General features: G+C 34.7%; 1 protein-coding gene across 1 annotated transcript in view; it reads left to right on the top strand.

Annotated features, from left to right (window-relative positions):
• The window catches only part of LOC138699458 (pyruvate dehydrogenase phosphatase regulatory subunit, mitochondrial-like), a 33689-nt gene extending 8831 nt beyond the window's left edge, over positions 1-24858 (top strand). The window contains exons 6-15 of the mRNA XM_069825345.1: positions 2721-2991; positions 4512-4636; positions 4731-4927; positions 6699-6853; positions 6946-7082; positions 10658-10806; positions 11757-12078; positions 12710-13029; positions 13983-14282; positions 16198-24858. Coding sequence (XP_069681446.1) covers positions 2721-2991; positions 4512-4636; positions 4731-4927; positions 6699-6853; positions 6946-7082; positions 10658-10806; positions 11757-12078; positions 12710-13029; positions 13983-14238 — 1932 coding nt within the window. The 3' untranslated portion in view covers positions 14239-14282; positions 16198-24858. The remainder of the gene's footprint in view (positions 1-2720; positions 2992-4511; positions 4637-4730; positions 4928-6698; positions 6854-6945; positions 7083-10657; positions 10807-11756; positions 12079-12709; positions 13030-13982; positions 14283-16197) is intronic.
• Positions 24859-26049: the final 1191 nt, after the last annotated feature.

The following is a 26049-nucleotide window of genomic DNA, read 5'->3' as shown; positions in this document are numbered from 1 at the left end:
CGTTAGCTTAGCAATGCATTATTTTATAATTCAAATTTTAACTATGCTCAATTGAATCGAGTTAAAATACATGAAATACATATGCAATAAATGCAATGCAAAAAAATTGGGTAATGAGTCAAGCAGATTATGTTGCGCTGTTGTAAAAGTTGTTCCTCCTGAGATTCAAGAGCTCCCACAACAAATTAAAAACTTTCTAATTCGAGTACATCCGTTATCAACACACTTTTTCATAATATAATATAATATAAACATAATAATAAATCTGTAGCCAAAATGTTTCTGTTAATTTTCGCTTTTCCAAAAATAATTGGTAATAAGAATTAAGAAACATGTTAAAGGAATTGTCATTGCACCAAATGAGTGGTCTCTGGATCAAAATGATAGCATTTTAATATTTTAAATACAATTTAAATTAAGTAACATATTAAACGATTTATCCTTCTATCAAACACGAATGTTCCCTGGATCAAATGTCCTATTTTAATTATGTAATTACTTTATATTTATTTCTAATGGGTGCAGCGGAGTGCACGGGTACGGCTAGTAATAATAATAATCCACAACCGAGTGAAAATGTCTACGGATGATGATTATGATGAAAAATAAATAATTAATAGGTTTTAGTGTAAATAATAATACTTAAATATCAATAAAGATTATAATACTTACATAGGCCCTAATATAATAATCATTTATAGTGTTTTATAAACTTTAAACCTCCTTATGTCTCACCGCTGTACTATGTTCAATGTGAGTGCAGCAGAGATGAGGCAGGGAACAAAGGGAGTACACATGATTTTTATCTTCGTTGTATAAGACACATTTAGTGAAATAAAACCAGAATAAACTGTTATCTTTGTCCTACATTTAAAACTAGACTTGATTAAAAATTGAAAACTACAGTACATAGTAACACATAGCAACCATGTGGCCACGATTATCTTTACCACTTTGGTTCTTTCTTTGTCATTAAGAAATAATAACCGTAACAGAGAATTCTGTAGGACCAAAAAATTAATAATCTTTGCATAGATTATTTGTCTAACAGCGCATATAAACTATGGAGTCCTGATTGTATAAGTCACTGATATGAGTGCGCTCTTTGTCTGATGACATATTTATATGTCAAACATGGAGTAAGGCCACAAAAGGAAAAAAAAAAAGCCAAAGGAGACAGATTCGATCCGGTGCTGTGGATTGAGCCTCGACGTAGCTCAGTGGTAGGGCACCCAGTGCTTAGAACTGGGGTCCTGGGTCTGATCCCTGGCACCAGAGCAAATTTTTCCCTTTCATTAACAAAAAATTTAAATTTTGAGTTGTTTTTATTTTGAACTGACCAGTCGACATGTAATTTCTCATCTGTGAAATGAAACTTATGTTGTCCTTTAAGGGGAGAGGATGGTATTTTTGGTGAAAAATGAGTAAATTTAAAAAAAAAAAAATTTTCTTTAAAATACTCTGTGATGCATGGAATGCATAGCATAATATTTTGTGGGTATTTGTGCCCTTATCAGATGTTGAGACGCCATTGTTAAACTTCCTGCGTTATGGATTTTTAAATCACTCGCCCCATTTTATTGTTGTTTCCGGTAAATTGAATAAAAAAAAATCTTTAAAATACTCTTTGATATGTGTGGAATGCATTGCATAACATTTCGTGGGTATTTGTGCCCTTATCTGATGTTGAGACGCCATTTTTAAACTTCCTGTGCTATGGATTTTTAAATCACACGCCCCCTTTTATCAGTTTAAGTTAACTTCATTTTTTTTGCTACATTGCCAGACAAAAATGGATATAATTTCTGAACTATTAGAGATACATGCATGAAATTTAGAACACACATTCTTTAGACTATTAGGAAACTTTTCTCTGTAACAGAATTTTGTTAATTGATTTCATTTGAAAACTACGTCCGTTTGTTTGCAAGAAAGGAATTAAGAAAAGTGTTATTACATTTTAATTGTTTATTTTACAAACGTAGGTACTAATATCAAAATTCTGTTACAGACAGTTTGTTGTTGTTGTTTTCTAATGCCAGGCGTTTGACAATAAAGTCATTTGACCTCCTGCACTCCAATATTTTTCAAAGATATTATCATGGCCGGCCACTGAAGCACAGATTTTGAGGTGTTCCAAATCCATTTCTTGGTTTGAGTTGCACAATGGGCAGTTAGGGGATGGAGTTTGTAGAGCATGCTTTTGCAAGTACATTGCAAAAAACTGGATGAATCTACCTCTAAAATGGTTTAGATATATCGCTTTTAGTAAAATACTGCATTGGGTAAATTTTTTTCAAATCTGGGCCCCCAAATAATTTTTTTTTTTTTTTTTCAAAATATTTATTTTTGGTTGAGTTGCTACAACTATGAGCTCTCTACATACAAAAAAATTAATATTTTACACCAAATAGGAAAAAAGTTAAAAAAAAATACCATCCTCTCCCCTTAATAATTGCACTTGATGTGATTTGTACATTCTAAGACTTTGCACAAAAAGAAATCTTTTGATTTCATAAAATGGGATCCTTCGGGTAGCTTCCTCTCTCACAGGACACCTCAGTTGTTGAAACGTGATACCTGCTTATCTCCATTTTGTGCCAGATGAAAAACCATGTCTTCATGTGCCAGTATGGAGTAATGCTACCAGAAAATGTTGTAATAGTCTCATTATGGGTTTGAATGTGATTTGTTCACCACTCCTGGTGTTTTATTTTCAGTGGGCACGAGAACTAGGTATGAAGTGCTCTCCTAGAGTCCGCGTGCCAGCCATCCCAGCTGAACACTTCTATGTTACCACATCGTGTTTTGAACCGGCTCTTGATGCATGGTTGCCATGTGTTAGAGATTATGATTCTCATACTTATGTTCGAGAGTGGAACGGTGGTTTCATGGTTGGCGCATTTGAATTGGAAGCTAAACCAGCTTTTGGAGGAGGATATGTACCCGAAGAGTGGAAGAATAAGCTCCCACAAGACTGGAACCATTTCAGTAAGTTTCCTTATTTGTCTGGCCTTAGTATCTAGTGGTTACTTTGGACCCTAGGTACGCGAGTTCAGTTCTGTGAGAAGACAGTAGATTTCTAGATATGAGAAGCACTAATGCTGATTTTCAAGAATGTATTTATTGATTCTTTAACTTTTAGCAGTCCTATAATTAAGTACTAATGTAGATTGCAAGAACTTACACTATTGTCAATTGTTTGCTAATGTGTTCTTTAATTTATAGGTCTGACTTTGGTTCTCTGAGAAATTAATGTTTTGTTAGTAAGCTTTAAATAAGTATTATATTCTGGAAATAAAAGCTTGTATTTCGTATATTTCAGGATTGGATAGGAAACAAAATGGCATTTGAACACAGGCAATAAAAGGAATTGCAGTATATAGTTGTCATACACTTATATGGAAATTGTATATTTATGAAAAAATTGAGGTTATTTACTTGCTTCTTGGTTTAGACATTGAACTATGGGTGAACAGTACAGATGTCTATCGACGAAACTGTTAGCTGATGCTCCAAGACAGTTGCTCTTTTTTTTTTTTTTTTCAGTTCTTATTAAAAGTTACCAGTACTTACATCTCTTTAAGTCCTGTAGTTTTTTTTTTTTAATTTACTTTCAGTTGTTTCCATATTTTGGTTTGAGAGTCACTGTCACACATCAGACTGGGAAGGGCTGGTGTATTGTATACTTGTATATAGATTTTTTCTTCAACTATATTAGATTTTAAAGTTCTCATAAACTATATGAACTCCGAAAGGTGGTTGTCTCTCAACAGTGCTTTACATCATTTACATGAACACCCTCTAGGAATGGACAGGGACAGTATCTTAGGCATGTATAAAGTAATGGGACTAAAATGAAATGAAAACATTACTAAGAACTCAACGTTCAACCCACCTTTAGTTTCATTTTCCATTACCAAATCAAGTGAAGAAACAATCTTCTAAGAATGTGTGCCAGTACAATTCTTAACGCAATACTAAAAACTACAGTCCAGAAGGGAAGTCAGATCTCTAGGAACAGCTCAGTATAATTTTAAGAATTGTGTATTGTTATTTATTTATTCATTTATTTAATTGTTTATGTATTTATTTATTTTTTATCCATTAATTAATTATTTGTTTATTCATTAATTTATTTATGCATCCTTTCATTCATTTGTTTATTTCTATATTTCTTTGTTTATTTAATTTCATTTTATTCATGTTTTATTGATTTATTTACTTTTCATTTCTTAATTTGTTTGTTTATTTATTTATTTATTTATGTATTTATTTCTGTACTTATTTACTCATTTATTTATTTTATCTTATTTATTTCTTTACTTATTTTATTTAATTATTTATATATTTATTTATTTACTTATTTTGTTTGTTTATTTGTTTTTGTATTTATTTATTTAGCCAAACGTTAAAACATTAGACACTAAAAATTGCTTTTATTCTGCTTTTAATTAGTGGAATCACAAAATGATTTTAATACTTCACATAATGTTTATTCATACTTTCAGTGCCTCTTTGGGAAAAAGCCATACATCGCTTACCTATACTAAAAGATGTCCCTAATCCAGTATTAACAAACTCACCGGACAATTTCACTCCTGATGGACGATGGATTCTAGGTGAAACACCAGAGGTATATTTACTAAAATATTTATATTTATAGTGCTGTGTTGTTTAGTGGCTACATAGGTCAAGTAGAAAGCATTATAAGAATTGATTCCTTTTAGGTAGCTAACTACTTTGTGGCCGTTGGAATGAATGGAAACTCCCTGCAAGGAGCTGGTGGTATAGGAAAAGCAATGGCAGAATGGATTATAGAGGGAGAGCCAACTACAGAGTTGATTCCATTTAGTGTTCAGCGTTTTCTCGATATGCATAACAACAGACAGTATCTACTGCAACGCACAAAGGAAGTAGTTGGAAGGTATAATTCAGAATTGATTACTCACTAGTACTAGAGGGTTGACCAGAGTGTGAAGTTCATGTGAAGTTCATGTCAAAAATTGTTACCTCATGTAGGAGGTACATTACTTCTTCACATAAATTGTTTGATTAATTTTAACAGTAAAATAAATGATAATTAAAAAAGATCATTTTTTTGCTGAAGGTCATGAAATGCAATGGGAATCACTGAGATAGAGCATTTAATAGCATAAAAGGGCACAATGATTCAACAAATTACAAATTCATATTTATCATTTCAGTATTCGAAACTAATAATTAAGAAAATCATACAACAAGAACTACACGACAAATTAATACATGAGAGAAATAAGTAAATAACCAATGGAATATTTTATTAAACAATAAAATTTTAATTCCGGAATGTCTATGAATGAAAACTGTTGCACTTTTTCAATTATATACGGGACATGATTGTTTGGCTTCCCAGCTATATAAAAGAAATTCCTAATTCAGCAAATCAAACTTTCAGGTATAACTCCCTGTAAAGTTGATTTGAATAATTTTGAGGGAAAAATTATTCCGGAGCCGGGTATCGAACCCAGGACCTTTGGTTAAACGTACCAATGCTTACCAACTCAGCTACCCGGAACTCTACCCGACACCGATCCAACTTTTCCCTCTATATCCACAGACCTCAAAGTGGGATGACAACAGTCAAGCAACCAACATTGAGTGCACACTAACTCTGTGTGACTTAAATTGTGGTTTTCTGTTAACGAACAATGACATGTATTATGCAAATCAAGCTTTCAGGTATAACTCCCTGTAAAGTTGATTTGAATAATTTTGAGGGAAAAATTGTTCCGGAGCCGGGTATCGAACCCGGGACCTTTGGTTAAACGTACCAATGCTCTACCACTGAGCTACTCGGGAACTCTACCCGACACCGATCCAACTTTTCCCTCTATATCCACAGACCTCAAAGTGGGATGACAACAGTCAAGCAACCAACATTGAGTGCACACTAACTCTGTGTGACTTAAATTGTGGTTTTCTGTTAACGAACAATGACATGTATTATGCAAATCAAGCTTTCAGGTATAACTCCCTGTAAAGTTGATTTGAATAATTTTGAGGGAAAAATTGTTCGTTAACAGAAAACCATAATTTAAGTCACACAGAGTTAGTGTGCACTCAATGTTGGTTGCTTGACGGTTGTCAGCCCACTTTGAGGTCTGTGGATATAGAGGGAAAAGTTGGATCGGTGTCGGGTAGAGTTCCCAGGTAGCTCAGTTGGTAGAGCATTGGTACGTTTAACCAAAGGTCCTGGGTTAAATACCCGGCTCCGGAACAATTTTTCCCTCAAAATTCTTCAAATTCCTAATTGTTTATTTTGCACAAAAGATAACACTATAATGGATATGACACACCTCAAGAGCAGCTACAGATCTTTCATTACGATACTGGGAAGCAAGAAGGCAAATGGAACAACTCCAATACACCTAGCATTAGCAACCAAACTAACAACCTTTTCAAAAGTTGCCATAGAAAAAAATCTTGAGACATAAGACTCTAGGAAGGAGAAATAGGAGAATACCAAAGATTTCTTAATATTATTTAATCTTAAACAATAAGAATAAGAAAAAACTGCGACATCATTCTCGCTTACAGTATACAGTATGAAGATTTTGGAAATCTAAATAACCTGTAACCTTTATCACAAATTACTGTGAAAGTTTGAAATTTCACTTAAGTGTTTTTTACGTTGATCAATACATGTTTCGTTTCAGACATTATTCTATCTTATATCCACACCAGTCTGAATATAAATATGCCCGCATGCTGCGGTGCTCTCCATTGTACAGTGTACTGCAGAAGAAAGGTGCTGTGTTTGGGACAAGAATGGGTTATGAGCGACCTCTGTACTTCGATTCCACGTGCAAAGGTATTTAGCATCAGGGACACATAGGCATAAAAAGTTGTGATTAAGAATCTACAGGTACATCACTCGCATTTATTATCCTTTTTTTTTTCTAGATGGTACCATAGCTCAGATGCCTCCAGGAAGTTTTTACAAACCACAGTTTTTGGATTTTATGCGAGAAGAATACTTGGCTTGTAGAGAAGGTGTAGGCATCATTGATATGTCCTCATTTTCGAAGATAGAAATTAAGGTAAGTGTCCAAATGAAGTACGTCTTTCTTGTGTCTTAATCTTATGCATCTAATGTCGTGATCTTTTCTTTTGAAAAGGTGCAAAAATCCAAATACCTTGAAGCAAAAGTAACAAATATAAATATGGAAAATGCCTGCTATTATTCGGTTGAGAAGCTTTTGTCATCCAGTCTGCTTAAAAAAAACCTGAAAGTTGAGTTTGGTAAAACAATTACATTACCAGTTGTTCTGTATGGTAGTGAAACTTGGACTCTCACTTTGAGAGAGGAACAGACGTTAAGGATGTTCGAGAATAAGGTGCTTAGAAAAAATATTTGGAGCTAAGAGGGATGAAGTTACAGGAGAATGGAGAAAGTTGGACAACACAGAACTGCACGCATTGTATTTTTCACCTGACATAATTAGGAACATTAAATCCAGACATTTGAGATGGGCAGGGCATGTAGCACATACAGGTGAATTCAGAACTGCATATAGCAGGGGCGTATTTTGCGGGCTACCGGGGCTACCGGCGGTAGCCCAAGGAAATTACAAAAGAAAAAGTTTATAATATAACATAATGTAATAATTTTGTATTATTAGTTTTACCATAGTAATTAAAATTAAAGTAATTATTAGATATATTTTGTGTAATAATAGGGTCAGCGGTAGCCCAAACCCTTTAACCAGTATACGCCCCTGGCACATAGAATGTTAGTTGGGAGACCAGAGGAAAAAAGACCTTTGGGGAGGCCGAGACGTAGGTGGGAGGATAATAAAAACTGAATTTGAGGAAGGTGGGATATGATGGTAGAAACTGGATTAATCTATCTCTCCCTGGTCATTACAGGCACAAACCACTGTAGGCACTGCAGTGAGTATGAAACTTTACCACATGTGCTTGGGAGTTGTCCACAGAAAGAAGTCCCCGGAATAAAATGTCACAACACCATACATTCTATGATCACAGATGCACTTCGATCCAAAAATCTAGATGTTCACGAGGAAGTTCATTGTATTGCTGATGGTGATGGCAATCGTAGGATAGATATCATAGCTATAAATAGAAATAAACAAACAGCCGAAATAAACAATTGATCCTACGATCAGATTTGAAATCTCAGCCACTCAACCATCTGAAGTGAACAAAGAGAAAAAGAAAATCTACGAGCCCATGATTCAGTACCTATCAGCGAAATACAATATTGAAAAAATCACAGTTACCAGTCTCTTCTTCAGAGCAAGAGACACCATTCCGAAAATCTTTGTAAAGTGCAGGGAAAAATACAACCTGAAGAGAGATCTTGAAGATGCCATCATCACCACCATAATAAAATTTTCTGTAGCGATATTTCACCAACATCTTTATGATGTACAGTAGTGGCAAAAAAAAAAAAACGGGACCAACCCACATAGCTGATTTCAGAGCCTTGTTTACTCCAGAGCACGATAGACTGGTAACTAAGACTTTCGTGGTTCGAATCCTGCCTGGGAAGGAAACTTTTTTTTTGTTCGTTATTCAAATTTATTCCCAATACGTTTCGATTGCTGGTAAAATTCATGTTCTGGGAATAATATGTTAATTAAGTGGTAAAATATTTCTGCAATCGAAAAGTATTGGGAATAAATTTAAATAAGGAACAAAAAAAAGTTTCCTTCCCAGGCAGGATTCGAACCACGAAAGTCTTAGTTACCAGTCTATTGTGCTTTGGAGTGAACAAGGCTCTGAAATTAGCTACAAGGATCGGTCCTGTTTTTTTTGCCACTACTGTACTATACTGTTTTCGCTGTAAGAAAAATCCTAATGTAAACCTAAGCACATTGCTGTCATACCCATGATTGGCTCCCAGTCGAAACACTCACAAGGCGCAGGAAAATATAGTCCGTATTTGGAAACCATAATCTTGTATTATTTGAAAATAAAAAATTGAATCCTAGTTGTTAAATATGATGAAACATATAACTTCACTTATATGTAAATCACTATGTAAAAAAAAAGCTACTTTTATATTTTGTTATGTACTATAAACGCGGATGAATACCTACAGTAATACCGAGGTAGTCTGTTCTTATAACAAGCTGGCGTCACTTGAGCTCGTAGTTGTTGTATTGTATTGTATTGTATTGTATTAACATTCCATGGTATTCATACATGCTTACAGCTAGAATATGGAACAAGTCAAAAAACTTAATACTATTATAAAATCTTAATTTATAGTCACAGTCTAGATGAAATATATACAGACGAGATTTACAATATAGTCTACTAGTACAACACATAGTTTTAGTATCAATTTCATGAAGTGTTATTGAATGTCATGAATTCACCTACAGACTAGAAGGTGTGAGAAATTAGGTACTTCTTTAATTTGGCCCTAAATAATTTTATGTTTTGAGTTTCATTTTTTATATCGATAGGGAGGCTATTAAAAATTTTTACTGCCATATAACGCACTCCTTTTTGATACCACGATAGACTTGCTGATGGAGTATGAAAGTCATTTTTTTGACGTGTATTTATGCTATGAACTGTTGAATTAGTTACAAAGTTTTCACGATTACATACGAGGAAGGTTATTAATGAAAAGATATACTGACAAGCCATGGGCATTATTTGTAGTTTTTTGAAAATAGTCCTACACAATTCCCTAGATTTGGCACCTACTATTATTCTAATTACTCTTTTTTGTAATAGAAATATATTGTTACTATCTGTGGAATTTCCCCAGAATATTATTCCAAAACTCATTACCGAGTGGAAGTATGCAAAGTATATTGTTTTTAAGGTATTGATATTTACAATCTTTTGCATAGATCTAATAGCAAAACAAGCTGAATTTAGTTTGGGGGTAATTTCTTTAATATGATTTTTCCAATTTAACACATTATCGATTTTTAAGCCAAGAAATTTGGTTGTTGTTGTTTCTAATAGGGATCTATTGTTAATTATTGTGCTAGGAATTTGCGACGTTGAATTTGGACAGGATTTAAATTGAATTATGTTCATGTAAGCACGTGATACTGAAGTACAGTATCCTGCATCCTCGGTGTGTGTGGTTATTAAACATAAGAGTGGAAACCGTGTCAAAAGCGGAGAAAAACAAATAGTCTTAAATGTATATAATAAATTATGTGAGTTTTAGTTAGAGTAATTATAAAGTAAATGTTTCCTAACCAAACGAATGCATAGTGGTGAGGTTAGGTCTACTTGACGAGTAACGGGAAATGTTTAACATGGAACAGAATGTACAACAGTAGGCGGGAACACATACTGAGAATCTATGGCGCCAAACAGCGGCCGATGAAGCCTCACTTCAGTCACGTGCTATTGTTTATATTAGGATTTTACTTACAGCGAAAAGATCATAGGTCTCCTTTTGTTTTGTGTCTTAATCTCTTTTGTTTGAAATCTGTTTATATAAACTTTATTGTGAGCTATTCTGTGTCACAAGGCAAACCCAAAATATTGAGTCAGACTAATAATTAAATTAATTAGGAACCATTAAAATAAGCAAAGGTATTTATGCTGATTTAATGAATTTTTTTATAGTCTTCAGATTATTATGGTTATTACAGATTCAGGTGCTCTGTTTCAGTCAAGTGGCAGAGAAGTAGTGAATTACCTGCAGCAGTTATGCTCAAACGATGTCAATATCCCAGTAGGAGGAATTGTTCACACCGGCATGCAGAATGAACATGGAGGTTATGAAAACGACTGCATGATTGTTCGCAAAACCCCCAATTCGTAAGTTATTTTAAAATTATTTCCATCAGGTTTACTTTACTGAAGCAACAAGATAGGTACTCAAGTATATAATGGAGCAGTAATTTTAAAATTTCTCATTTGAATTCAATTTTCATAATAGAATGTAATGTTAGCATTTTTTCTGAAAGACAAGTGTAACATATCATTTTCTTTGCTAACAAAAAACCGGACTATAATAATTAGACCACGGAACTTCATGCACTAAAAAAAAAAAACTGAAAATAAGCATGTAACTAAGCAGTAAAAACTGTTGAAATATGCGCCGAAAATTGAAATACATGCAGTAAAGAAATACACTTTAGAGGTTTATTTGGTTTAATGTTGTTGTTGTTTTGTAATGCCAGGCGTCTGACAGTAAACTCATTTGACCTCTTGCACTCCAATATTTTTCAAAGATATTATCATGGTCAGCCAATGAAGCACAGATTTTGAGGTGTTCCGAATCCATTTCTTGGTTTGAGTTGCACAATGGGCAGTTAGGGGACTGATATATTCCAATTCTATGCAGGTGTTTGGCCAAACAGTCATGGCCTGTTGCCAATCTAAATGCAGCTACAGACGATTTTCATGGCAAATCGGGAATTAACTGTGGATTATGATTGCAGAGAGTTCCATTTTTTCCCTTGAGGTTAAATAGCAAGTTGTAGCCGATTTAAGTGAACACCATTTTTTAACGTTTTGGTGGCTACTTCATTCACACACAACCCCCGGAATGTCTGGAGGACCACACCTGCTGTTGGTCGACAGGTCCACTGGACCTAGTTGGGAGATCTTGTTGATCACCAGCTTTCCCTCCTTAAGCCACTGGAGGACGATTTTAGTGCCATAGCAGGTCAGCACTAGGAACAGAAAAGTAGGAAGAGGAGGAAGGAAAGGGGAATGAACCGCTAATGAAGTGTTCACTTGATGATAACATAATTTTTTTGCAGTTTCTTCATGGTGTCTCCTACGAGTCAGCAGACCCGCACATTCGAGTGGATGCAACGTAATCTGCCCCCAAACCAGTCTGTGGGCATAACGGATATGACGTCAATGTATACAGTGATCAATGTTGTTGGACCGAAATCAAGAGATCTCATGTCCGAGCTGTCAAATTCTGACGTGAATCTGCACCCCTTCACATACACGAAGGTGAACGTGGGCTATGCATCTGACGTCATGGTGATGTCTTTCACTCATACAGGGGAGCCTGGGTACTGCCTGTATGTGCCTTCAGAGTATGCCCTTCACGTGTATGACCGGCTCATGACGGTGAGTATCAGATGGGTTTGACATGTGTGATGCATTCATAAAAAGATGTGCACTGGAACACATTATTCTATACTGTCCATCCATAAACCACAAAAGAAGTAAATTAAAATCATCAGTACCAGTTGCAGAAGACACAGCCCTGCAGTATATATTGACTACACCCCAACTCTGGCTACTAGCAACAGGCATCTATAATGAACACCGTTCAAAATACCCCTCATTTCTCGTGAAAAACAACAACTGAATAGACTACAGTGGACTATATGTTGTCAGCAAACAGCTGGATACATTAGGAAGATTGATTTAACTATTTCCTTATTTTTTCTTGTAAAATAAAAATGTTAAGAAGGTGCTTTTATGGGCAGTAATCCCTGTGTACTTTCAAATAAATAAATAATTTTAGTTTCTAGTAATCTTTGAAAGAAAAAAGAAAATTATGTACTTATAAGAAACATTCATATATTTTTATTGATTATAAAAATCTCTCGTATATGACTGAGTTTGCATTTGATATCCACTGCCAAAAATGGTAACTACTAGACAACCAAGGATGACTTGTATTCAGACTCTCACAATTTTCTTGCCTGGAAAGTACTCTGTTTCTATTAAATTGTTTTGTTTATATGTGAAGATTGGGCGTGACTACGGAGCAAGAGACGTGGGCTGTCTGACGCAACGATTCATGCGAATTGAGAAGTTCATTGCTTTCTGGGCCGAGGAACTGACAAGCCTCACAACTCCTTTCGAGGCCGGTGCAGGGCACCGCGTGAAACTGGACAAGGAGTACTTCATTGGGAAATTCGCACTGCAGCGCCAGAAAGAACAAGGAGTCACTCAGAGGCTGGTGTTCTTTGTTTTGGAAGATGTTGACCCAGACATTCATATCTGGCCGTGGGGAGGAGAACCGCTGTACAGAAATGGCGAGTTTGTAGGAACCGTCACCTCAGCTGGGTAAGTTAAAGAACTGATTCTTAGTTGTTATTATTACAATTATCATCATCATCATCATCATCATCAACAACCAAGAATTATGCCAAATTGTTCAGGTTTCTCTGGCTTTCCCTCTTCTTTTGGACGCTTTTCGTAATTTTTTACATTTTGATAGATACTTCGAGCTTTTCTTTTCTTTTTTTGGCTATCTTCCATTTTCAATTCCATGTTTTGTGTGTGTGTGTGTGTGTGTGCATGCGCGCTTGCCCGCCTTACTTTTATTATTATTATTATTATTATTATTATTATTATTATTATTATATAACCAATGCCTCGAACAAGTACAAAATTTCAATTATCTGGGTTGTGAAATATCTTATCAAAATGAAAAAGATGTGAACAAGAAAATTACCAAATTTACACAAATTCTAGGAATAATAAACAAAACATTAAAAGCTGAATTAGTACAAAAATCTACAAGAATAAAAATATATAATACACTAGCATTACCCTCCCTTTTATACAGAAGCGAGATTTGGACATTAAAGAAAAAAGACATGAACAGAATCAAAGCAACGGAAATGAAATTTTTCAGAAGGACAGCAGGATATACTCTTTTAGACCGAAAAAGGAATGAAGAAATTTTAGAACAATTAGAAGTAGAGTCAGTAGAAGAAAAAATCAGCAGATACAAATTCATTTGGCTAGATCATGTAAGAAGAATGGAAAATTCAAGAATCCCAAAAATTATGATGCAGTATAAACCTAGAGGACATCGTCGACCAGGAAGACCTTTTAGAAGACTGCTAGATGGGGATGAAACAGGTCTACAGAGGCCTAATTCGTAAAGGATGATGATGATGATGATGATTATTATTATTATTATTATTATTATTATTATTATTATTATTATCATTGCTGCTGCTGTTAATATTACTATTACTACTACTACTAATAATAATAATATTATGCAGGTATGGATTTACTTTGGACAAGCTGATTTGTCTCGGTTACATCCGGCATCCTGGCATGGCCAAGGGAGGTTGCAATGGTCGGCTGATAGTTACAAATGACTTCATCATGGCTCGTGACGCAGTATACGAGATCGACATTGCTGGACAGCGATTCCTGGCTAAGCCACATATCCACGCACCACACATCCCACATTTCAATATGGATGCTACTAGTCGTCGGTACCGACCAAGAGTATCTAGCCTTAAGGCTATGTAAGCGTGTTTACAGTGTTCCAGAGCATCCTTCCAGCAGCTCGTTCAGTAAGTCAACTTCTTGTATTCCATTCACAGTAGTATCATTGTCTAGTCTCTTCACCTCGCCCCAGTTTTTCCCCCACTCTGTTAAATTACTCCTAAATCAAGCATCCTGATAGCAGTTGGCATAGCATTGCTAAAAATCTGATTTAAAAGTGTTCTTTTGACAAAGGTGTCTCAGGCGTTATCCCACAGAAGTTTTGTCCTGAAACAAAATGGAGGGGCAATTATTTTCTTGTCCACCGCTTGGAGTAGTGGTCAGGTGCATGACTGTGGAACTCCCAGACCCAGAATCAAATCCTGGTTGGGACAAATTCCCTGGTTAAAAAGGGTGATGGTTGAAATTTCTACTTCCTATAGATTTGAAGCTACATCCTTGATTATTTGTACACATATTCATGGTGTGATAGATAATGAAGTAGTGCAGTTTCATTTCTGTGAGTTAATTAGTTTCTGGGGTATTAACAAAATTATTTTGAAAAATCTGCATATTTCAAAATGAAATGTGTTACTGAATTTTTCAGTAAAATGTTTAAAAATTTGTTTGCAATACCTGTGCCAAACATCACGCATTAGTTTTCCTTATCTTTACTACAAAATGAAAAAAAAATATTATAACCACTGCATGCCTAAAAATAGAAATATTCCATTGTCACTATAAATATTTCATTTTTTACTTCAAAAAGTAGTCATTTAAATTATAAAACCCATGAATATATAATAGGATGCGAAACTGACTGAGTTTCCCGTAACACATACTATAGGCGCTGTTGTAGAAATTGATCTTGCTGCCACCTGTTGGACGGAGGGGCGTTATTACATCTAGCAGCGCACCAAGTAGCGAAAAGAGTAATTACTCCATGCATTTAGCAGCGCACCTGGTGACGAAAATGTTAAACTGTGCAGAAAGTATTCCCTCCCACCCTCATCGATATTCAAAACTAACCCAATTTAAAGTAAAACATTTACATTTTTATTCCTCATAGCATCTTCTACTGAAAATTCTTACCGGAGCCAACAGGAAGATAAAAGAGACGATCTATTTTACACTACCCAATTAAAATATAACCAGACAAGACAAAAAATAAAGCAAAAGGTTAGATAATTGGGAGTGTATTCTTTGGGTATTTATTGTACAGTGCAGTGGAAAAGCCTGCAAGAACTACTTAGATAGTTCAATTTATTATATTACTATTACTTTACAATACATTCAACAACACTATTTTTACAATGTCCATAAACATCACTGTTTAACATGCACTGCTTATACACACACGTAATATCACTTTATGTTCACTTATTAGCAAGTTTCTGTCTGCCATCTTGGCTCCTCGAGCAATATCTCGAACGGATAAATAGAGAACTCTGGGTAATGTACCCAACACGTAGTTTTAATGTTCACCACCTACGACGTTGGGCGCTGATCATCTTATTTCAGCCTCCCGCCGCCAGATGGTGCTGACCGCAGTTTTCCATCCTATTATATATTTATCCATGCCCATGCTCTGTTTTGTTAACCACAGTATATAGATCATGCAGTAAAAATTTCATGTTCCTAGCATAAAAATTGTAACAGCCTTTACACTTCGAACCTGACGAAATGTGCTGAAAAGAAGTGTGAGAAAACAGTTTGTAAAATTTGTATGGAATTGAAGTTCAAGGGTGCAGCCATTTATATATTGCATAATTTTTATGTTTTCGAGCACCGCAGAGCATTGAACTTGCTCAACATATAAATAAGAGATTGCTGATTCATTTTTTACAAGAAAAGGAAAATGCGATTTTTTACTAAAACTGATCAAAATTCCACCTTCTTTAATGTTTTTTCAGTGTTTTTCTTCAAACCGAGTAAGGTATCATTCATCTCAACTAGTCGTCTTCTATCATGTTGTCATTAAAACTAATGATTTCTACTTTACAGGTACCGGTACCCTTCCATCAGTAGTGAAATTCAGTACTATAGAATACAGGAAGATTTTATTGATCATAAGAGGAATAAGAAGGAAATGGTTTATTTCCTGATTCATTGAGTGTTATTCCCTTCTGTAGCTGATCCCTCTTTTGCAAATCGCGGGTGCTCGTGTAAAGGGGGCTAAGTATGAATTTGCTAAAGCGGAATAAGTAAAGATTTGAACCCTCCACGATTACTTCTGTCTTGTGTTAAATAATGCTTCCATCCATGATGCAGGTACAGTGCTCCGTATTTTGTGACAAAGGGGTTTTGTTCAGTACCAAAGGAGAGAAGTTTACATACCTTACAATTTGACTTAACCCCCTTTACACGAGCATCCGCGATTAATATCCTTAGATATCCGTTTTGGTATCTTATCGTGTACATGCTGAAATTCTTCCTGAAATTGATTAATATCCTCAAATATGCGTAATTTAATCATGTTTTCAATTGTGTGAAAAAAAAAAGTCAGGCAAGTAGGAGGGATGAGGGATGACTTTTTTTTTTTGTCGTGAACTGGCATGTAGACGAGATGTGTACGCAGGCAGAATCATCACGATGTAACAGAAAATTCTGTGCCTCATACAGCTATGACCTTCTTCGTCTGGCATTTTCCTCTTAAAACAAACTCGTAATAAGCTTAGTTAAATGACATTTCAGTTGTGGAGTGCCTACCACACGTCAAGTTAAGTCCAAGATTCGCAGGTTAAACCTGGCCAAGGTTGATGAGGTTTTTAAAGGACATTTTACTTAAAAAAAGTCTTCTAAAAATTTGGATGTGCTAATCGTCTTCATATATTGCTGTGAATAATGATTTCCATGGTCCAGGTATTATCTAGGACTAGGAAATTGAATTTAATAGCGCCAGGCCAGCAAAGTTCATAAAGGATTTAATTGATCATATCTAGAGACAATGGAAACTAACCAACCAATTTCAGAATTAGTTTTTTAACATAAGTTGCCTTAGAATATTAGAGAGGTTTTGCTTCATAAAATCTTTTGTATTTTTTCTCTTACTACTACTGCACAAACTCCCTCAGTTTCAGAAATGAAATGCTGAATAATGTTGTAATGATTGAAGAGAATCTGAGTCATGAAATATAATAAAACTTCATTGAATATATAGGTTTAATTTGCAGAACGATTTTCGATTCTTTGTGATTGCTTGTACAGCAATCACAAAAGAATAGTAATTCATGACAAATTGAACCATTTGTGATGCATGTAACCTTCTTGTGAGTACGTACCTTAACAGGTTTCTTCCACAATTTTAAATCAAGTTTGTTTGGTTTATACACAAATATACAATGATTTTGTTTCACTATACAGTATAATTCTTTTTTCGTAGATTAGTTCTGTAGAAGTTATATTTTGTGTATCTTAAATCAGACGTTGAGACGTCCATGGTGGTTGTATAGTTTCCATGCTGGCCTTTAGGCTCAAGATTTACGGCACAGACTTGGTAGAAAGAAATTTTTAGGATGATAGAAGTTTATAGTATTTTATCCTTCAGAATGAAGGTAAAGCCAGGAGTACTGTATCATAAATTATTTATGTGTGTGAAAGAACTTCAGTTCCTATAGGAGCTGTCTAGTTCAAAATTTATAGGCCATTTCTCAATAATAATCTTTCTCGCCTAAACATTATAATTCTGATTACGAACAATGAATTTACCCATGCCTAATGAGGACTTCAGCAGGATCTTGGTTGACCATATCTTAGAAAAAGTGAAATCAGATCGTGGTCAGTGACAAAAGCAGAGTTGGATAACTTACTTTTATTTAAAAATAACTATGTTACAGCGACGCTGATATAACCTCTGCAGTTGCGAGCGTCGTTAAATAAAACATAATAATAATAACTATGTTACAGCTACAGTTCCTTACCAGAAAAAGTAACAAGAGCTACGATTACAGTTACTTGCCTGTATACAAAAAGTAACTGAGTTACAGTTACAGCTATCAATGCATAGTTACTTTTACAGTTACTTTAAAAAATATATATAATTATATTATGATACCTTCACCAACTCTAGAATGTTACGAGTTAAATATACTTTTAAAAATGTTTAAGGAGTTTCTATGCAGTATTCATCAAAATTATAATTCGGACATTTGTATGATAGATTTTAGGATATGGATGGTTGTTTAAATTTCGCAGGAGACACTGTTGTTGCACAGTTGATATAAGAAAGAAAAGGATTCATAACACGACTGAGCAACCTACTGTAGGGGGAGGGGAGGAGAGCAAGGACTCCACCGTTAGTTTCTGTAAGTTGTATGAGAGAACACAATGTTCTCATTAGTGAAATGATCGACATTATTATTACAAATAAGGCTGGTCTGAGATTCTTACAACAAGCAAATTGCAAGCAACAAAAATAGTAATGATATTTTTGTTACTTCGTTATTGAGAATACTAACTTCGTTACAGTTATAATTACTTTATTTAAATAATAACACTGTTACTAGTAATGGTGTTACTTGTAATGCATTATTCCTCAACTCTATAGACAGAAGTATTTACTTTAGAAAGAGAGTTCGGGAACAAATTAAAACTTTTGTTAAACTGATATCTTTCCATTGACTTGTAGAATAGCTGTAAGGCCTATTCAGCATTTTTTAAAATGTTTACTGTACCAGGTGTTTTCCTTAAAGGAAAAAGTAACCAGAGATTGATGCCAAATGCTCATGTCCAGTGCCATAATTTTAAAAGCTTGATGCTTATACATTTCTAGCATGCAGGGGACCACCTTTACCTTGATGTACATAAATCCATTCTTCCAAATTCGTTTAACTGGCAAACTGTGTGTTTATTGTGCTGAATTAGTCTCTTGAGTAACCTGTAATGTACAGCTTGAACTGGACTGTCAAAAAGAGCATAGTAATTTTTAATGCTATAATATGTACAAGCTTGGCAGTGAGTAAGTCTAAAAATATACAGTATGTATGTCCGTTACAAATGTTGTAGAAAAATGCGGGGACAAGTCAGTAATTATCTGCAATGTCATTGTACCATCCAGGCACACAGTTTTTACATGCTTCCAGAAGAAAAAAAAATATCTTGTTCTGTATCAAGTTAGTGGCCTCTCTTAAAGATTTTCTGATTGCATTAAATACATGATAGCAAATGAACCAAGGTCAGGACTGTAAGGAGAATGCTCCAATACACCAAGCTCTGCAGGGTTTTACCATTGCTATCAACAGTATGTGGTTACCTTGTTACATCTTTTTGTGAACTGTTTTAGCAACCATTTTGCACAGACATTGTTGAAGCTAAGTCACTAATAAATGATTTCAAAGACAAATCCAAGACTCATCTGTAGATAAACTGACCTTTCTTCAAATGGCATACGATTTTTTAATGTTCTTTCTGACTTATTTTTTTAGTAGCATGTATTTGACCATTTTTTAAACAGTTTCTTTCATCTGGCTTAGCTTAGGGGTTAGCTAACTCAGCTCGTGTTCTGACAATGCACTTGGACACAGGTTCGAATCCTGCTTGTTCCAATTGTCCGGTTATGTGTTTTTCCGATATTTTCTCAATTTTGAAGCAAATGTCAGGGTAATTTGATGGCTAGTCCTTGGACTCACCTCGCCAAATAATATTCACTATCACCAAATCCACTGATAGACCTCACAGTTGATACAGCGTTGTTAAAAACCAATTCAAAAGTAAATAGTTTCATCTGTTTATAGATATTTACTTGAAGACATTACTTCCATATTAAGTCGAAAGTCATTGAGGGATATCCTTGATATAACTTCAGTCTATAAAAACCCATTACTGTTTCTTTTCCTTTTTTTGTGCACATGAAAAATAAAATTATCATTCTGTTGTGATTATAATGACAGAAAAACGCATATCAAGCTTAAATATACATAAAGATGATGATGAAAAAAGAGTCATCTGCTGGTTAATGTACAGCTGTTATTGCATTCACCTGACATAAAATTAGGATTATATTGCAGATAAGTTTTTACTCGTCCTTGTATTTTGTATTTAAGAGACGTCCAAATGCAATGCGGACTAGCACTTTTCTGCATTCTTGTTTTATTCCATCATCATGTTAAAAATACATGTTGTGCTTATTTTTACTGGACACCAATTTTGTGATGTCTCATTTGTGACACTAATTTTATTTTGTCGTACTACAACTTCCTTACCTTGGATAGCTTGCACACTGAGCTGCAAAAGAAATGCCGATACAAAATTATGTCGTTTTCAAGGACTTTAGCAAACATGGCGAGGTGGAAAGCTATTTTCCTGAGATTAGTTTTTTAAAAACATGTAAATATTACTTTTATAACATGTTCACATTATTATTTAATATGAATTGATTTTAAATTATTCATATACTTTTATTTTACAACATTAATAAGAATACTATATGAAAGCAGTGAAACTACAGTTTATATAGTATTCCACAGCCTTCCTTATTATCCATGGATGCTGTTATTATTCCTGTGTTCGTCCATGGTCTGGAGTTTAGGTTAAGTTTAGATTTAAGACCTCTCCTGGCACCACATTATCATAATCATCCTATCACATCATCGAGGTAATGTAACTCTGCCTTCCAGGCACCCCAACCTCAGAAGTGGGTTACAACTAAGCCACGGCCAGGAGAGAAGACCAGAAATGTCGAAAGACAACCTGGTGGCATTGGATAAATATATATATATATATATATATATATATATATATATATATATATATATATTGAGAGAGAGAGAGAGAGAGAGAGAAAGACAGTCTGTCAGCTTTCCCAATAACGGGACTGCCTCATTGGACAAAGCATAACAAACACACAGAGTGAAAACAAAAACAGACCACAAAAGAGAAATGTGGGGAACAAACAAGAAAGGAAAATTAAGTACAGATAATAGCATACACATAACAGGCCTAAACATAGTAAACAAATAGATTAGACGTTCAAACAAAAGTTCTTCCTTCTTAGGAAACAAAGTACAGGTGGTATTTTAAAACGGCAAGTGATTCTCTGATAGCAGTAAGGGAAACATCAGAATGAAGTCGTTGTTCAGATGGAACTTCTTGCAGAAACTGACAAAGAGGCGAGGTATTGTGCCCCTAGCGCCAACCATTAGCCCAACTACTTCAATGGAGGTGAGGTGATATTTCTCCAAATAGAATGGAACTGTGGGCTCATAGATTCTGCATTTTTCTGCGTGGACGTCAGTGGGCTGTTGTTCCTGTGCTTCGAACCTGACTGTCGGGTCGATAATGTAGGCGGATGTAGAGCCTGGTGGAATGGCAAGCATGTCAATTCGCCGACAGGATCCCTCTTGAGAGATGCCATGGACTTCTTCGTGTACAGTGAGACCTTTCTTCCTCAAGGCTTCGGCAATCATGGACCTGATTCTGTGATGTCTAATGTTCTGCAGCATCTCGCTGAAAGGACAGGCACCCAAAACGTGGCTAAGAGTTTCAATCTCACTGATGCAACGACGACAGTGGTTTCCGTCTCGGGACCTTCCTGGTATAACACGCAGCGGACAAACATAAGCTGTCATTTTAAGAGCTAGTCTCCATTCACTGCTAGTGAGGCGATCAGGTTGTCGGATCCACTTATTGGCGGGAGTGAACATGCCAGTTACGTTTCATGTTGTATTAACAAAAAAAGTATCAATTTTATTATAAATATAAAATTTTATTATAAATACACATACAGAATTGAAAATTGAATCTAATTGAAACATTTAAGTACACATTTCTCCTTTGCATGGAATAAAAACTCTTTAAAAAATTCAGGCTAGTTCAGATGTGTTTCTATGGAATGCCTTCTATGTATCTCTATTTCTATTGTTTTCTAAGTGAACTCCTTGTAACATGATAACATTTCAAATTGATAGCAACTTCGACTCGGCATTTCTTTTGCAGTCCAGTGTACAATGGTTTGCTACAGCATTCAACTCCCAGCAATAACCATATTCATATTCATCAGGATTTTATTCTGATATTATTTCATTTTGTTTCCAGTAATTTTAATACTTCACTTGTTTAACTGATTTCACTCATTACACTCAATTAGTCATGCAGTGCGATTCTTTGGTAACCATAACATATAGTGTTTTAATCTTAATACAATTTACAAAGTACACACGAAATCTGAAATTAAAATTTTATGAAAATTTGCATTGTACTCGTAGTTTCATGTGATGCAATTGTTTTTCAGTTCCTAATAGGTTGTCAAGTTAGTAATAACACCAACTTTCCTATGCATTAAAATATACCTACTATTTTTATACATTTATAAGCTTTAAGCTATAATTGCAGGATGACAGTTTGGCAAAAGCATGGAAGTCCAAAAATTCATGGTTTAATTCACATTGTCATAAATACTCATAAAACTTCGATTTATGTTAAACTGTGTAATGTTACGAATATGTTATTTTATTCCAGTTTTACCACATTAATTAAATTTCAGATTACAATATTATAAGGTAATGTTTTATTTTCTTACATTATGTTTCAACAAGAAATGAGCTGTTCAGAGCAGAAGTGGTGTAAGTCAAAATGGGTAATGAGTGTAAAGTAAACATTTTGTAAAATACAGCGCAAAGTAGCAATTAATATTCATTTTATTTAAACAATTAGTAGTCAGTGCATAGCAAGAAGGACATATTAATTGCTACTTTGCGCTGTATTTTACAGAATTTTTACTTTAAACCTCAATACCCAATTTTGACTTACACCACTTTTGCTCTGAATGGCTCAAATATTGAGTTGAGCATCGTGTGATATTTTGTAGTAATTTATTTATTGCATAAACTGTTTAAGATTAATTTCAATTAAGGAGTTTGAGAGTAAAAGTAAGACTGACGAAGAATTGGAGAAAAGGAAAAAGTGAATTATATTTTAAGAAAGTATGTGCATTGTAAATTACTCCAATTTTTATTTATTGCCAATATGTAATAGAGATTTAATTGTTGTAAGTCGTAATTTTGATTACTGGTGTGTATGTTCTCCAAGTTTTGATTACATATTGAAATTACTTACAGAATGTGGCTTAAAAGTCTGATAGTAGTTTTGTATGCCATTTGGGTGACATAATATTACTTTAATATAAAGGATTTCCCTTCCAAGAGTTAATTGTTTCTTTTCTGGACAGCAGTGTAGTGGTCATCAAGCTTACCATAGTCTAGGTTTGTGGGTTCAAACCCCTGCTTAGTTAATTGTCTTCAGAATGCCATTTTATACTGGTACTTGTGACTTCCATAGGTCACTCATGTAGTACTAACTGTAACAAAAATATAGCTTCACGATGCTTTCTTAGGTAACCAAAGCTTGGTGAATCTACAGATTTATACACTATGTTCTTTATAAATGCAATGATAGTGACTACATGACTAGGGAGCGGATTTTTATGTGCTAAAAAATGTAAATATATTTATTTTTTATGTGCTAAAAAGTACGAAAATATTTGCTAAAATAATATGACAAAAACACCTTACTTAGCTTGAAAAAAAATGTTACTAGGTACTCACCAACCACACTTGAGTGCTAGTAGTTGGCCGAGAATTGCAGTGAACAACAAAGGTCATCTCCAAATTCTCCATCATAAATGCATGCCGATTATCTCTGAACAACGACTTATACTGTGAAAACGATCTTTCCACATCACAGGACGTCAGACGTGCATATTTAAAGAGAGGAATGTCACAAACACAACCACTGTCAATTTCACCTACAGGCACATCCTCCAATACTTGAGCAACTTTACACACCTTTTTATATCCCTGTTTTTCCCAAACACATTCTGGAATTTGTTCCTTAGTAATTGTGCTTCTGAACCTGGTAGCGAGTCTAGTTTAATTTCCATGGCACGCACCTCCCTGTTTCAGACAACAGGTTTTTGGATGTTTCGAGTTTTTTTTATGGTGTCACACAAAAAGCTTAAATTTGCTAATAGGAAAGCCAAATCGTTTTTTAAATAACCATCTTTCATTATAATTGCCTAGCAGTTCTCAGAACTTGAGGCGATACTATTACGAAAATGGATTATGGATACACCTCACAGCACTTAGAAATACGAAGCAACCAAGAATGCTTAAAAAAGATAACGTACTTCTGAGTAATATAATTGATTTAGTTTTAAAATATTTCAAAGTTCTTGTAAAAAATTATTTAAGTAAAAATCTCCAAAATTTATGTGTTTATAATAGATTTCCTGAAAATATGTATTTACATAATTTTTTTGTGAAAATGTATGTTTTTATGTGAAATAAAATTCGGGTTTTAAACCTGAAACTTCATGTTCGGAATTTTAACTTTGTTAATTGTGTTTTAACACACGCAAAAAGAATATTTAATTACATAGGAATCCGCTCCTTATATATGACTATTTACAGTGGAAATGGACTCCATTTATTTTCTATCCATAGAAAAGACAAGCCTGTACTTAATACTACATACGTACATTCTGCATATTATAAGGGTTTGTCACAGGATGTTGTACCTGATCATTTTGAATGCGGAGATTTGCAGGATATTCTATACTATTCGTAATTATTTGTGATATTGTGGTGCTTTAAAAAGTAGTGCTAAAATCTTTATTTGTAAACATTGTACAGTAATTTTAGTTTATTCCTGTATAATAAATGTTGCAACTTCTTTTTAAGGTTTCTTTCTGAGATTTAAAGTTTCCTGATTCTTGCATGATCTCACAATATGCGTCGTATAATGTTCTGAAAAAAAGGTTAGTAATCGTACTACTGCAGTAGTATTACTGTACCAGTCAGGTAAGTTAGTTTCGTAACTGTTGAATCTGAGCATCTTTTGTTTCTTGCCAAAGAGCTCACAGTAGAAGATATGCTCCTTTTGCAGTGATGGTAAACATTTACTCTTTTCTCAGAAGATACTATTTGTAGGACTTTTATTTCTTGCAAATCAAGCTTTCAGGTATAACTCCCTGTAAAGTTGATTTGAATAATTCCGAGGGAAAAATTGTTCCTGAGGTCGGGTATCGAACCCGGGACCTTTGGTTAAACATACCAACTGAACTACTTGGGAACTCTATACCAGACACCGATCCAACTTTTCCCTCTATATCCACAGACCTCAAAGTGGGCTGACATCCGTCAAGCAACCAACATTGAGTGCACATTAACTCTGTGTTACTTAAATTGTGGTTTTCTGTTAATGAACAGTGACGTGTATTATGCAAATCAAGCTTTCAGGTATAACTTCCTGTAAGGTCCTGGGTTCGATACCTGGCCCCGGAACAATTTTTTCCTCGAAATTATTCTTTTATTTCTTGTTTTGATGTATACTACCTCCTCTCTAAATATTGGAACCTTTTTTCAGAACACTAGTCTGACTGGGGAGTGACATTTAATGGGCTTGATGAGAGATTTATAGGTATTGTGAAAAACCAGACTCAATCTCTATTCCTTTGATGGCTTCTAGTTATGTCTCGGCACTGATTGACTTGTTTTGGGCTTTGTTCCCTATCCACAATTCAATTATGTATGAATAGATTCCACGGTAGCAACAACAACAATTTATTCAGTGGAACAGCATGATTTTATCTATGGTATGTACACTGGAAAAAAAGTCTGAAGTTACGATATTGCTCAAATTTCAATTGCAAGACATCTGTATTTCACGCTTTGTAACAACAATCTGAGAAACACGGACTGAAGAGCATGCATAGAAAAATTGAAGTTTTTACTGTAGAACTGAGGAGTATGGAAACCAGAGGGGTTAATGAAGACATTTCACTCACCTTTTATGATCAAGGTAAGCAAGCTTAATCTGTTGTTCTTAGTTGCTGTTTCTGTAGCTTCAACTTCAACTTGATTT

Source organism: Periplaneta americana, chromosome 5 (assembly GCF_040183065.1).
Source record: "Periplaneta americana isolate PAMFEO1 chromosome 5, P.americana_PAMFEO1_priV1, whole genome shotgun sequence".
Taxonomy (NCBI): Eukaryota; Metazoa; Arthropoda; class Insecta; order Blattodea; family Blattidae; genus Periplaneta; species Periplaneta americana.
The sequence above is the reverse complement of the archived record's forward strand: the minus strand, read 5'-3'. Positions and strand labels throughout refer to the sequence as shown.